We start from the raw sequence: 14138 nt of genomic DNA, 5'->3' as shown, positions 1-14138 counted from the left end.
ATTCAATTTTTAAAATCTACACACTGAAATAAATTTAAAAAATCCTCCAAGAGGAGGATTTTGAAGTGTATATTTTGAAGGTAACAATCTTTTTTCAAACTTCACACTAACTTAATTCCCCTTCCCTCAAGTGTGTGTAAATTTGGTTAGATATTTGTAATTATCTACACCCGTAAGTATGGTATACGGATATGAAACTAACAGTGCTTTTTATTCATGCTTATTCAGTAAACTAAACACAGGAATCCCCAAATCAAATGCAGTATATCAAGTCATGCCCAGAATCAAAGTAAAAATAATGGACCACAAGTTAAAGTTACAGCTGTCTTTAATCAGTGTATTTGTTCATTTCTTTGTCCGTACCACAGCACTAAGGTTCAGAACAGCGCTGCTGGAAGAGCTTCTCAGGAATGACATTTGCTGTGCGTGTTTCACTAGTGGAAAGCCACCCGAGTGTGCCTGTAGTTTCGATTTCTACACTCAACAGGTGACTTACCATTTAAAACTGGGCAATTGCTCTTATAAAGAGCTTGAAACCAAATTCTACTCCAAGAGAAGATGACACCTGCAAAAGTATTCTTATAATCATCACTCCTGCTAGGGGCATTTCCAGGCATGGCTAAGGTAGCGGTGGATCAAAAAGTTCCACGAAAACTGCGCAACAGCCTGGGTATGAGGACCGAAACGTCTCCATGCCCGTCTCACTCCGCTGTTCCACACTCGCTGCTGGCAGCCAGCACGGGCGTCTCCGCGTGCGGGCAACAGTTGCCACGAGCAGCTGGGTTTAAGGTTCGCAATTTGCCCAGCCAGTTGTCCCTTCTCCGTCGTCCCCTCCCTCTCTCCTCCAAGGCCGAGGACAGCGAAGTCCGCCTCCCTCTTCTCCTCCTCTTTGGTGCCTTCAGCCAGGAGGCGGGAGTGACCCACAACAGCTGACCCAGCCCGGCACTGCCTCTCCCACAGCCCTCGCCCTCGGACACACCATGGGCCCAGAGGCGGGTTTGCAGCACAGCAGCGACGACGCAGGCGGCAGCCCCGGCGACTCTCAACTGCCTCCTTGACCACCGCGACCACCGCCCGGAACCCCGAAAAGCCATCGTCACCAACGGCAGGTGAATTTAGGGCCCCCAAATCATCTAGGGCGGCGATAGACGCAAGCTACGACAACAACTATGGCGGGCGACGGGCGGCGGGCGGAGTCGGTGATTGAAGGATGGGGGCTGCACGTGACACCCAGGGCCCCCCTGCGGGAGGGAAGGCGCCGGCTCGCCCCTGAAAATGGCGGCAGCAGTGACGTACCTGCGCACGGAACTCCGTCGCCGTCGCGCCACGCCCGGCGGGAAGTGAGGTTTTCGGAAGAGCCTCCGGAAGTGTACGGCGACTTTGAGCCCCCGGTGGCCAAAGATAGATCTCCGATGGGAAAACGAATCCAGCTAAAAGAGTTCCGGCCCCATTCTACGAAAGAGGAAGTGAGAGAAAGCGCCTACAACCTACGGTCTCAGCAGCGGAGGCAACCGCGACTCCAGGAAGCGGGGGAGATGAAAACGCGAAGGGCTACGCGCCTCCAGCAGGAGAACTCACAGCAGCCTCCGCTACAGCCGGTTATGACCCGGAGACGGTTACGGGACTCTTCTTCCTCTGAAGGTGAGGCGGACGGAGGAGGTAACAGTCCCGCATTCGGGGAGCGAGTGGTGCGGGAGGGCGGGTGGGCGGGCGGGCTATCCCTTCCGAGCTCATTCATACCCGCACGGGCTCATCCCCGCCCCTGCTCCAGTGGCTCCTCCGCCCGGGTGAAGTGGGTCCTCTTGTCCAGTCCACCCCGACCCCAGGGGGCAAAGAGGCACAGGCGGGAGGACTGGAAAGGCAGTCGCGCGGAGCAATGAGCAGAGCCGGGGAGCTCAGTGCATCCCCGGGCATCAGTTTAGGGGTGTCAGGATTGCCTCTTTCTGCACGCCTTCACGAGGGACGGCGAGTTAGGCGGCTGGCGGGACATCAGATCACTCCAGACTCCTTTCATTTCGGTTTCCGCTAGCCTGCGGCTGTTTATGCTAAAGCCGCTTATAGTTCCTCCTTTTATTCTCAGAGGCCAAAAGTTCCCAGCTGCGAATTACAGTTCTAATTCAACTTCCAGTCTTTTTCCTTCACTATCCACGTGAGGAAAGAGGGAGGAAATTTGAGTGGGCCTTCTGCGGGGTAGCGTAGTTGGTGAATTGATTTGAGACCCCACCCAAATCCGTACAGGGAAATGGGGTAAGCCAGTGCCCCCAGTGTCTGATAGACTTGAGCTGATTGCTCTTTCTGGCATGGTGGTCTGTGCCCAACATTCGCCACTCTGGGGGCCCTCATTGTAATCTCAATTATTAAGTAGTAGCCCGACAAATGGGCCAAAAGGATGCTGACAAAGTTAGTGTATGGTTTTACATGAGTCACAGGTGAATCCACACCCTTTATCCATCCCCTCCCACCTTGCCTCCAGGCCCCCATCTAGTAGAGGCACAACTGATGTTTCATGTTAGCCCATGTACGGCACCTATGAGGTAACCAGGGGGTCTGAATCACAATGGGATTACATAGTTAGACCATTCTTAGATACCAAGAGGACGTGGATTTTCAGCTTAGAGTAGAGTAATAGGCTGCCCCTTTACCTGATGACATACGAAGTGCTGACACATTTGAAGATGTGTTCATTTTGGAAACTTTATGTTAAAGATATGAAAATTACTGTAGGGTGTAGTCACTCGAGACAGTTGTTCCTATGGGAAGTAATACAGTAATTAATAATGATACAAGAATGAACTCTGTTTCTCCCTACTCACAACTGCAAGCCTACCCTATGTGTTCTTGAAGGCAAAGATCCTATCATATATATTTGATAGTGCTTATGTATCTCCTTCAATGTCTGGAAGAATGCTTTGCACATATTTTTGTTTAACAAGACCTGTTAAAATGTATGGACTCTTCTATAGAGTCTAATGCAGCTGTGTAAGTTAATATTTTTAACACATAAAGGATATGCCTCTATTTAAGTAAATCTATAAGGATCTAAACATTTTTTTACTCTTCTGCTTTCTTCCACATTATTTAATACTAGCCCAGCGATTTTCAACCTTTTTCATCTCATGGCACACATAAACTAATTACTAAAATTCTGTGCTCACCAAAATTTATATTTTTTGCCGATAAGAATAACAACAAGAAAGGCATAATTTTGATTCATTTACACCAGATGGTTGTCATTTTTTAAATTTGAAAATCCAAGGGAAAAGAGGTCAGTGTCCCTAAGTAGTCCGGTATTGTGTGCTTTAAAAATTCTTGCAGCACACACGTTGAAAATTGCTGTTGTAGCCCAACTCTTAAAAATTTTAAAGTAATATGTTTTTGTGGAAAAGCATTAGTGGGGAGGAGTTTTTTGTTTTTTTTAATTGTAGTTATGACTAGTTAACATTTGTAAGTTTTGGTAAACTTAATTTCACATTTCTAAAGCAATGAATTACTTGCATTTCTGCTCATATATTGCTATTAACATGAATATATAATCTCTACCCAGATCATGTATTCTGAATTTTGACAATTGTCATATCTATTCTTTAGAGGAAGAGCTATCTCCGCAAACTGTTGTAAGCCAAACAATCTCAAAGAAAACTGTCAGGAGAACACAAGAGACTTCAGGTGAGAAAACGATTTTGGTTTTTTCCCTTACCCAGCAACTTTTTTTTATGTACAGATTATAATCTGGTTCATCAGGGGTCCCAAATCATACTTCATTCCGTTTCAGTGAATCTTCTTAATAGTTGGTTATTGAATTAAGCAATGTGTCAAGAAAAGACAGGGAACGTACTTTAGTACTTACTAAGTACCAGCTACTTCATATATATTAATTCAGTCACATAACTATGTGTCTTATAACTTATTCAGTCACAAAGCCCTTTTATTTTCCCCAAGTATCACTGTCACTCGCCCATGTAATAATTAGCTACCCAGTAGTATAAATGGGTAAACTGCCTTACCCACCTTTCATTTAAAATGGGTTAAATGGTTTTTATAGCAAAATCTTGTCCATTTGATACTACATTTCATGAAGTCTAAGGTATAATCTGTAAGATACACTGTCATTGTTTTATGTACCACTTAGAAGGAAGAAATGCTGCTATTAAACTGTAATATGCCATAGATTGTGTGATCCATCCCAATTCAGAAATGTTAAAGTCTAAAAATATTTGTATCTTAGTATCAATGTAACATGGAAGTAGGCTACATTTAATAATCTACTTAAGTACTTAACTATTTTGAAAAGCAGGGGAAAGAATTAACTAAACTTATTAATGTTTAGTATCTTTTTATTTAATTCCATTTATTTTCAATTTGCTTTTTTTGATATTAGGACAATCCCACGTCAGATGATTATAATGATTGAAACTGATCATCCCTGGATTTTTTAACCCAGGCTTAAACAGGCTGTCGGACATCCCTCAAGGGGTCCCAGATTGGAGAGGGTGCAGGCTGGGCTGAGGGACAACCCCCTCCCCCCCCCCCGCCATGCACAAATTTAGTGCACCAGGCCTCTAGTACTATATAACTAGAAATCAGGTTATGTGCATCTTCGGGAGATTGGGGACACTCGGTTCTCTTACTCTAAAAGGTGCTTTTATAAATCTTTCTATATCCAGCACTTGGCATGCTCCCATCTCATGCTTCTGAATGAAAGGAGAAAAAGTTTAGGGCATTATTAAATGCTTGTAAAGTCTGTCTAGCAGAGGAATTATTAAGTAGGAGTCACTCTTTGTTGGAAGATTGCTTTAAGTACAAGTTTAAGGATAGGCCCTTTCTTTTCCCTATAGAATTATAGACTTTCAGTTTAACTTGGTATTTTGAATATTATATATTCTGTAATTCCATATAGGGCCACTGATGTGGTCTGAGAGAAATTTATCCAAAGATGCCCTTAAGAATAAAGACCTAACCCAAGACGCCACGTTCTAAAACCACCTAGGAAGAATAACTGTGTCACTAGTCATCTGATACCTCTTCCTGGTACTTTGTCTCCTTCAAGTATCATACATACATACACACACACACACACACACACACACACACACACACACACACGCTACACACTCTGGAGCATACAGGAAAGGTTTTTTTGTTGTTTTTCTTCTCTATGCTCATACAGATATTTTTTTCATTGAAAAATTTTTTTCAATTACAGTTGACATTCAGAATTATATTAATTTGAGGTGTATAGCATCAGATTGTGGTTTCTAACTGGGAAATTTAGGAGAGTTTTATGTGGTATTCCTTTCCTTTTATACAAATACGGTCTGCTGAAAAAAATTATCAATTTTCCCATCAAGTCCATAAATTTTTTATGGCAGGAAACTTGTCTCTAGTTCACTAGTGTACCCTTATACTTAACATAATGGGAAGTGCAGAAACACCTTTGTTGAATTAATAGATGACTGTATAATAAATCTAATGTGTTGGATATTTTACCTATTCTTAAGTGTTTTTTTCTCCCATATTAGTGATGAGTGAAGACTCTGTACTCAGCCTGCTTAGACCCCCGCTAAGAAGTCCACGATCTGGTAAGAAATTTTTTGTCTGTTGGTTTAACATTTTTATAAATGCAATTTTGTTTTTAAATAGGGTAGCACATGTATTCATATGATTCAAAATTCAAAAGTTACTATAAATACACAATGAAAAGTCATCCTGCTCCCTCTCTCCTTTACCCACCCATCTCATCAGAGGCAGCCAGTGTTGTCAGTTTCCTGGATATTCTTCCAGAGATATTTTATGGAGGTACAAGTAAATTCATGTATAAGTGATCTTTCCTCCCTTTAGCCCAATAAATATTTTTGCACCTCTGTAAAGTTTATTTTATTTAACATATATTGTGACATATTTTCTTATCCTATCTAATAAAAGAGTAATATGCAAATTGACCATCACTCCAACACACAAGATGGCTGTCCCCATGTGGTCAAAGATGGCCGCCCCCATGTGAACACAAGATGGCCAGCAGAGGAGAGCAGTTGTGGGCCATCAGGCCAGCAGGGGATGGCAGTTGGGAGGGACCAGGCCTTCAAGGGAGGGCAGTTGGGGGCGACCAGGCCTGCAGGGGAGGGTAGTTGGGGGCGACCAGGCCTGCAGGGGAGGGCGGTTAGGGGTGTCCAGGCCTGCAGGGGAGGGCAGTTGGGGAGAAGCAGGCCTGAAGGGAAGGGCGGTTAGGGGTGACAGGGCCTGCAGAGTAGGGCAGTTGTGGGGGGAACAGGCCTGCAGGGGAGGGCAATTAGGGGTGACCAGGCCTGCAGGGGAGGGCAGTTGCGGGAACCAGGCCTGCAGGGGAGGTTAGTTAGGGGTGACTGGGCCAGCAGGATAGGGCAGTTGGGGGGACCAGGCCTGCAGGGGAGGGCAGTTGTGGGGAACCAGGCCAGCAGGGGAGGGCAGTTGGGGGTGACCAGGCCGGCAGGGGAGGGCATTTAGGGACAATCGGGCCGGTAGTTAGGTGCCGATCAGGCTGGCAGGGGAATGGTTAGGGGGTTATCAGGCTGGCAGGCAGAAGTGGTTAGGGACCAGGCAGGCAGGTGAGCGGTTGGGAGCCAGCAGTCCTGGATTGTGAGAGGTATGTCCCAGATTGGAGAGGGTGCAGGCTGGGCTGAGGGACACTCCCCAGCCCCGATTCATGAATTTCGTGCACCGGGCCCCTACTAACTATATGAAGGGCTTGCTTCTTCAGCCTTTTTAAGAGGTGTTTTTTACATTTTGCTATGATTCTTTTTGTTAGCACATTGATTTCAAACTAGGGTCAGGGACTTTTTATGCTTTCCAGTATGAGGCTAATAAAAAATTCAAGACTGAGGCTTTGTGGCTCAGGGCTATAAAATTTCCCTGCCTCCAGTACCTTTCTTTTTGACTAATACCTTAAAAGAGTGTTACCTTAAATTGATTTCATGACTGTGAAAGAAAACTAGTGAAGTCTACTTTTTCATTTTCAGAGTTTTTTGTCCCATAAGGATGCTTTATTATGGGAACTAAAAAGGAAACTTAATTTATCTTCACATTAGTTTTCTATTCCTCAGTCATATTCTATAAGAAAAAATTAGGTTGTTTTTTTATGACTATCAAGTATCCTATCTAATGAAAGAGTAATATGCAAATTGACCATCACTCCAAAACACAAGATGGCTGCCCCCATGTGGTCAAAAATGGTTGCCCCCATGTGGACACAAGATGGCCGCCACAAGATGGCCAGCAGGGGAGGGCAGTTGGAAGGGACCAGGCATGCAAGGGAGGGCAGTTGGGTGCAATCAAGCCTGCAGGGGAGGGCAGTTAGGGGTGACCAGGCCGGCAGAGGAGGGAAGTTGGGGGTGACCAGGCCTGCAGGGAAGGGCAGTTGGGGGGGACCCAGGTCTGCAGGGGAGAGCAGTTGGAGGGACCAGGCCTGCAGGGGAGGGCAGTTAGGGGCAAACAGGCTGGCAGGGGAGTGGTTAGGGCAGCCGTGGGCAAACTACCGCTCGCGGGCCGGATCTGGCCCGTTTGGCTGTTCTATCCAGCCCACAGAGCCGAAAGAGTGGAGGGTTCTCTTGCTCTCCCCTCCGCTCCTTTACTTTGAATTTATATTAGTTCACACAAACACTCCATCCATGCTTTTGTTCCGGCCCTCCGGTCCAGTTTAAGAACCTATTGTGGCCCTCAAGTCAAAAAGTTTGCCCACCCCTGGGTTAGGGGGTGATCAGGCTGGCAGGCGGAAGCAGTTAGGGGCAATCAGGAAGGCAGGCAGGTGAGCAGTTGGGAGCCAGCAGTCCTGGATCGGGCCTAAACGGGCAGTCAGACATTCCTCGAGGGGTCCCAGATTGGAGAGGGTGCAGGCTGGGCTAAGGGACACACACCCCCATGCACGAATTTCGTGCACCGGGCCTCTAGTTACAATGATAAAGATCTGTTATGGTTTTGATGATTAACCTGTGGTAAAGAACCATATGATGCATTTCCTTTTAAGCTCTAATCTTTTTCTCGCTATCTCTCTTGCAGATTCAGCATACAAAACAAATAGAAGTACTGAAATGAGTGAATTAGGTTTGTTAATTTCTAATTTTTCTAGGTTCTTTTTGAGGATTCTGATTATCAGTAGAATACAGGAGTATACACTTTTGGTAACTGGCTTGAGAATATTACTTTGTTCATTATCTCAGCATGTGGGGACACTGTCCCTATGACCAAGATCTTTCTTAGCAGCCTTGGTGGTTGTTCCATTTGAAATTATGTATTTTGTTATACTATTGTTAAAATTCTTGAAAGAACAAATATATTTTAATTTTAATTAGCCTTTGTTAAAGTCACACTTTTGAGAGAGAGGAGATAACAACTTAGCAATTAAGGTGTTTTTTTTTATTTAGAAAGTGAATTTGAAAAATTTTTTATAGTACGTTTAGTGTCCTTTGCCATGTTTGTTGACCTAGTTTTAATTATTTTCCGTGTTTTATTCATATAGCACATGAGATACCAAAATCTGTGGCTTTAAGTGAATCTACATTGATTGTGGTTGGACATAGTTTTAAGTTACAGTTCTTTTCTAAATTTGGAGATGAGTCAAAAGGAGAGAGGCTTAATTTTTCTTTATAAATAGTTGCAGCTTTAAAAAAATTTGTCTTTCACTTAAGCTGAGGCTTTCTTTTAGAGACTTTAGGATTTTTAGTGTCTGGGTGCTGAAAATGATCTTTACATTATACAGCAATTGTGGACTTTTACCCTAACACCAGTTTCTCAAGTGCTCTGTTTTAAAACTAAAAAAAAAGAATGTTTTTATGTCAGGGTCTTTTTTTTTTTTTTTTTTTTTTTTTTTTTACCTTTTTATTTTTCTTTTAAGATTGGGATTTTTTTTTTATATAAGTATTTTATAATAAAAATTGACTTTAAATCAAGTGCTTTCCAGTTTGAAGGAAATTTCTGAGATTAATTCAGAGAATGGAGTATATCAAATGGCTATTCATGGAACTTGAATACTCGTAATATCCTCAAGCTATACCTTAATCTCTTCTTCCTGCTGCTCCACTCTGACTGTTCTCAAAAGCATGGTTGGCACTGAATAATTTCACAGGTACTATTCTTAAAGGTATATATACCAGGGTCAGAAAACTATAGCCTCTGAGTAAAATCTGACCTGCAGTCCTGTTTTTTGTACAGTTTGTGAGCTTAAAAAAATATTTATATTTTGTGAAATACCTATATTTGACATACATATCTGTGAGAATATGTGTATTCATATCTGTGTGAACTGCAGAGAACTTACATGGCTCACAAAGCCTAAAATATTTGCCATTTGGCCCTAAATGGAATAAGTTGGCTGACCCCTCATTTACACCAATGGCAGGAGTAAAGACAGCAAATCACTCAAATTGTCATTTGTTTGTTCTAAGAGTAAATTCAAAGAGGTACATCCTTGCCTGGACATGGATTTATTGTAACACTCCAAGCTAGGTTGTACTGACAGCACAAGAAGATAGGAGACACAATGACTCCTATCTGCTCTTTTCTTTGAGAAAGCATGATAATCTCATGTATGAAATCTTCATGTCTTTGCCCCCAGACAAAAAACAAGGTAAGCAAAGCTTTTATTTGCTTAAGTACCCTTCCCTCCTCACACCAACACATTCCACAGATCTCTTGGAATAGGAACCTTTATACAGTAGTAAAAATTACCAGGAACTTTGTATTTTCTTTAAAAACTGCAATAAAAAACAAACAGCCTGGCCGATTTGGCTCAGTGGATAGAGCGTCACTGAAGTTCGATTCGGTCAGGGGCATATGCCTGGGTTGTGGGCTCGATCCCCAGTGTGGTGGGATGAAGGAGGCAGCCAATTCTCTCTCATCATTGATGTTTCTCCCTCTCCCTCTCTGAATTCAATAAAAATATATTTTAAAAAATAACGACAAGCAAAAAACTGCGATCATACAAAAGAAAGTGAACAAAGTGTTACAATTAGTGGTCTCCATCAGAGGAGATGGTTGTAAGTGATCTATTCTTGCAACAAAGACCTAGGATTTCTGAAAGTACCTTTTTGTAATTGGTTGAGATTGTTGGAAAAGTTACAGCGTAACAGCACATTTAATTATTGCCATGTGTCTATATATTTGTCAGAGCCACAGATAACTTTTTAAAATTAAGGGTATTATTGCTCCAAAAAGGATTTTAATTTATCAGAACTTCTGTATGAGCATAAAGAAGAATAATACCATATATATCGATTTAATGTTTTTTAAAATATGTTTTTATTGATTTTTTACAGAGAGAAGAAGGGAGAGAGAGAGATAGAAACATCTATGAAAGAGAAATATTAATCAGCTGCCTCCTGCATGCCTCCTATTAGGGATCTAACCTGAAACTCGGGCATGTGCCCTGACCAGTAATCAAACCAGTGACCTCTTGGTTCATGGGTCACTGAGCCACACCAGCTGGGTATATTTATTTAACGTTTTAAACTTACGCATATAGCAGCCAGGAAGTTTAAAATACAGGAAGCTGAATAACAAAAGAAGGAAATGAAATTAAAACTTATGTAGTCATAGATCCTGCTGATTCATTATCAGATGGTATTTAAATATGTATCTGTAAATATTTTGCAGCTTAGGTTAAAAAGATAAAGACAAGTGAAATGTTTAAAACCTTGTATGAAATCTGATTATTAAGCACTGATTTCAGGTGGTTTTTCTTAAGTTGCCAAGTCATGTTTTCTTATTAAAGTATGAGAAGTATTAGCAAAAGTCTTAACTTAAAAGCTTTTATTCTGTGATCCTAAAATCTATTCATTCATTAAAATAAACATTTATTTTTAACCACTTCCTAACCACCTCCTACATGTCGGTGACTGGCCCATATGCTAGAACCAGAAATAACCAAACCCCCAAAATGTACATAAAAATTATTAAAAATTAATTAATGTAATCTAACACATCAACAAACTGAAGAAAAATTACATGATCATGTCAGTAGATGCAAGGAAAGCATTTGACAGACTCCAACATCCATTCATATAAAAACTCTTAGTAAACTAGAAATAGAGGGGAACTTTCTCAACTTGATTAAAACTATTTACAAAAAAAAACACCTTACAGCAAATGTACTTAGAGATGAGAAACTGAAAGCTTTAGTAACATCAGGTATAAGGCAAGGATGCCCTCACTCACCATTTCTTTTCAACATTGTGCCTTAAGTTCTAGCTAATGCAATAAGACATGAAAAAGAAATAAAAGGTATACAATTGAGAAGGAAGAAATAAAAATGTCTTTGTTCACAGGTGCCATGATCATCTATGTAGAAAATTCAAAAGAATGGACAAAAACTGCTGAAACTAATAAGCAATTATATAGTAAGATTGTAGGATACAACATTAACATACCATCACTTTTCCTATATACCAGCAATGAACAAGAGAAGTTTAAAATTGCAAAAACAATATAATTACTGTCAGCATCCCCCCAAATGAAATACTTATATAAATCTAATAAAATGTGTATAAAACATAAGGAAAACTATAAAATCAATTCATGAAATCAAAGAACTTCTAAGTAAATGAAGGAGACAATTCCATTTTCATGGATAGAGGAAGACTCAATATTGTCAAGATGCCACTTCTTCCCAATGAATCTATAGACTCAATGCAATTCCAATCAAAATCTCAGAAGTTATTTTGAGGATATTGACAATCCCGTTCTATTAAATTCTAATGTCTGCAAATACAGGTTACATTTTAGAGTACAAATAGACCTGTGGGTAAAGGAAAAATAAACTTTCTGATTTTAGTTTGTATCAGACTTATTCCTGAAATAGAGTAGAGGGAAATAATAGACTCTTCTTGGATTTAACAAAAAAATAGTTCAGTTTGTCTTTATGGTCCCTTTTCTTAATTTAGATGTTTTTATTTATTCCTAAGCTTTAGCCTTTGATGTTATATATATGTATGCTTTTCTCTTCTAGAAGCCACCAATGTCCCACAGAAGATCAATTTCTCCGAAGAAGGTATTTTCTTTCAAAATGTCATAGAGTATATTCTTAATCTTTTTTTGTTAACATTATCAGAATTTTGATAGATACTTAAGAGTGAGAGCAGAAAATAGTGTCTTTTTCTTCAGGAAAAAAAAATCATTCTTAACTGTCAAATAGGCAGGTAAGATAGTATAGAATGAGTGTTATAGCCTTTGTACATTTTAAGCATCTTTTGTCTGAGTTAATAATTTTAAGCAAAGCTAGTATTTTCAGTTTCTATTATGTTATTAAAACAGTTTTTCAAATTCTCTTAACCAGTCTGTGTTTGAATAGTGCAGTACCATTTAGTCCATTTTAAAGCCCACCATACTCTGAAATTAGTCACCTCCATACTGAAATGTTTGTGTGTGGACATGTATGTACCCTTCCCAAACATACACAAATACAGACATACATGTGAGCATATACTAATCTTGTCTGAATTTACACACTAATAAGTTAAAGTTAATAAAGTAAAAATTTTCCACTATTTAATGCTCCCTTTTTTCTTTTTTTTCAAGCTTTGGAATATAATCTTAATAAATACTACTCTCAATATTTGTTAGAATATAATTATATGCCTCAGGGAATGTAAAATAAATGAGCTCAATTTTAGCTTATTTAAAACATTGTGACTCAGAATAAGTAAACATAATAAAGAACAATTTTGTATCTGATCTTCAAAAAGATTTCAATTTAATGTTGAATGCTTGTTTTTGTTTCTTAATCCTGATCTTTAGAGCATTTGAGTAGAGACTATACTAGTGTATCCTTTCTTTCTTTTTAGGGGACACTGAAGAAGATGATCAGGACAGCTCTGATAGTGCTGTTACTTCTGTTAAGGTCAGATCCAGGGAGTCTCTGGACTCTGGAGGTAATATTGCTTTATACACATATGACACTTAACTTAGGAGCTGTATTTTTAGTTAAAATATAAAGGTATTCTGTGAATTTGCTTTTTAAAAAAATATAAAATATTTTATTAAAACTTTTAAAGTTGTATATTTTTTCATATTTATTAAAATTACTGATTCCAGGTATACATCTGGTTAGAAATAGAATGTCATGTAATACGTAAACAAATCACTTTTTAGCCTCATTTTATATTTATGGACTACAATATTTTTATGCTCACAAGAAGAGTTATTTGTAGTTTTTAAAAAAAATTGATAGGGAAATTGATCACATTGGCATTATATTCACTACACTACCAGGAGTGTTAGCTTTTCGGAAGTTTTAATGTACTTTGATAACTGCTTTTATCTCTGGGTTGTTCAAATTCACACCAAGTTAGCAATAAGTTAAAGTGGAAGATTTTTATCTTATTAACTTTAGCTTATTTCCGAATATTCACATAAACTTGTGTTTAAGCTTATTCAAGGAAAGAATCTACTGAAGAGAAAAAGTGAATTTGTAACTTAACAGGGTACTGATCAAATATGTAAACTCTGTAAATAAAGAGTAATTTTATATATTTTAGTCCCATGGAAGACTGTCTCCACTTTCCCCTCACCACCTTTTGAGAATTTCTGTAATTTCTAAGTTTTACTTAATCGTTTTACTTTAAAAATAAGCTCATAAGCTGATCTGTGGGCATTTGGTATTCTATATATTTTCCATCCTTCCTCATTTTAACTCATTCTTTCTTGATACAGAAATCCCAAAGGAGATATGCAACACTCTAGGATAGTGGTTAAGAACATGGGCTCTGGAGCCAGAATCCCTGGGTTTCACTCCTCCACTACTAGGTTTGTGCCCTTAGGCAATTGCTTAACTTCTTGGTTGTTGTGAAGTTAAATTAATTCATATGTGCAAAGCACTTAGAAAGTACCTGGCACATAGTAAATACTTAAATTAAGTGCTGTCACTAGTTTTCATATGGTTTCATTAATCTCTAAAAATCAGAGACTAATTAAGCATTCATATAGCCAATAGTTTAATGCTATTGCGACCAAGATATATAGCTCTTTGAAACTACATAAACCCCAGGCTTTGTGGTCCCTTGAGAATTCTAATGTATTCTTATTAAAGCACACATACCCACATGCAGAAGAAAAGTAGCTAAAGAACAAAGACATGAGACATATTAAGAAGAATACTGATCTTCCTAGATTATCTC

General features: G+C 39.7%; 1 protein-coding gene across 1 annotated transcript in view; it reads left to right on the top strand.

The window, feature by feature from the left end:
- Positions 1-318: 318 nt before the first annotated feature.
- TOR1AIP1 (torsin 1A interacting protein 1) overlaps positions 319-14138 on the top strand; it is a 28429-nt gene continuing 14609 nt past the window's right edge. Inside the window, exons 1-6 of the mRNA XM_080648915.1 lie at positions 319-1641; positions 3589-3666; positions 5520-5579; positions 8029-8073; positions 11972-12013; positions 12807-12893. Of these exons, the coding sequence (XP_080505041.1) occupies positions 1170-1641; positions 3589-3666; positions 5520-5579; positions 8029-8073; positions 11972-12013; positions 12807-12893 (784 nt within the window). The 5' untranslated portion in view covers positions 319-1169. The remainder of the gene's footprint in view (positions 1642-3588; positions 3667-5519; positions 5580-8028; positions 8074-11971; positions 12014-12806; positions 12894-14138) is intronic.

This window comes from Plecotus auritus (genome assembly GCF_963455305.1).
Source record: "Plecotus auritus genome assembly, chromosome: 12".
NCBI lineage: Eukaryota > Metazoa > Chordata > Mammalia > Chiroptera > Vespertilionidae > Plecotus > Plecotus auritus.
This window is presented reverse-complemented; position numbering and strand designations above follow the sequence as displayed.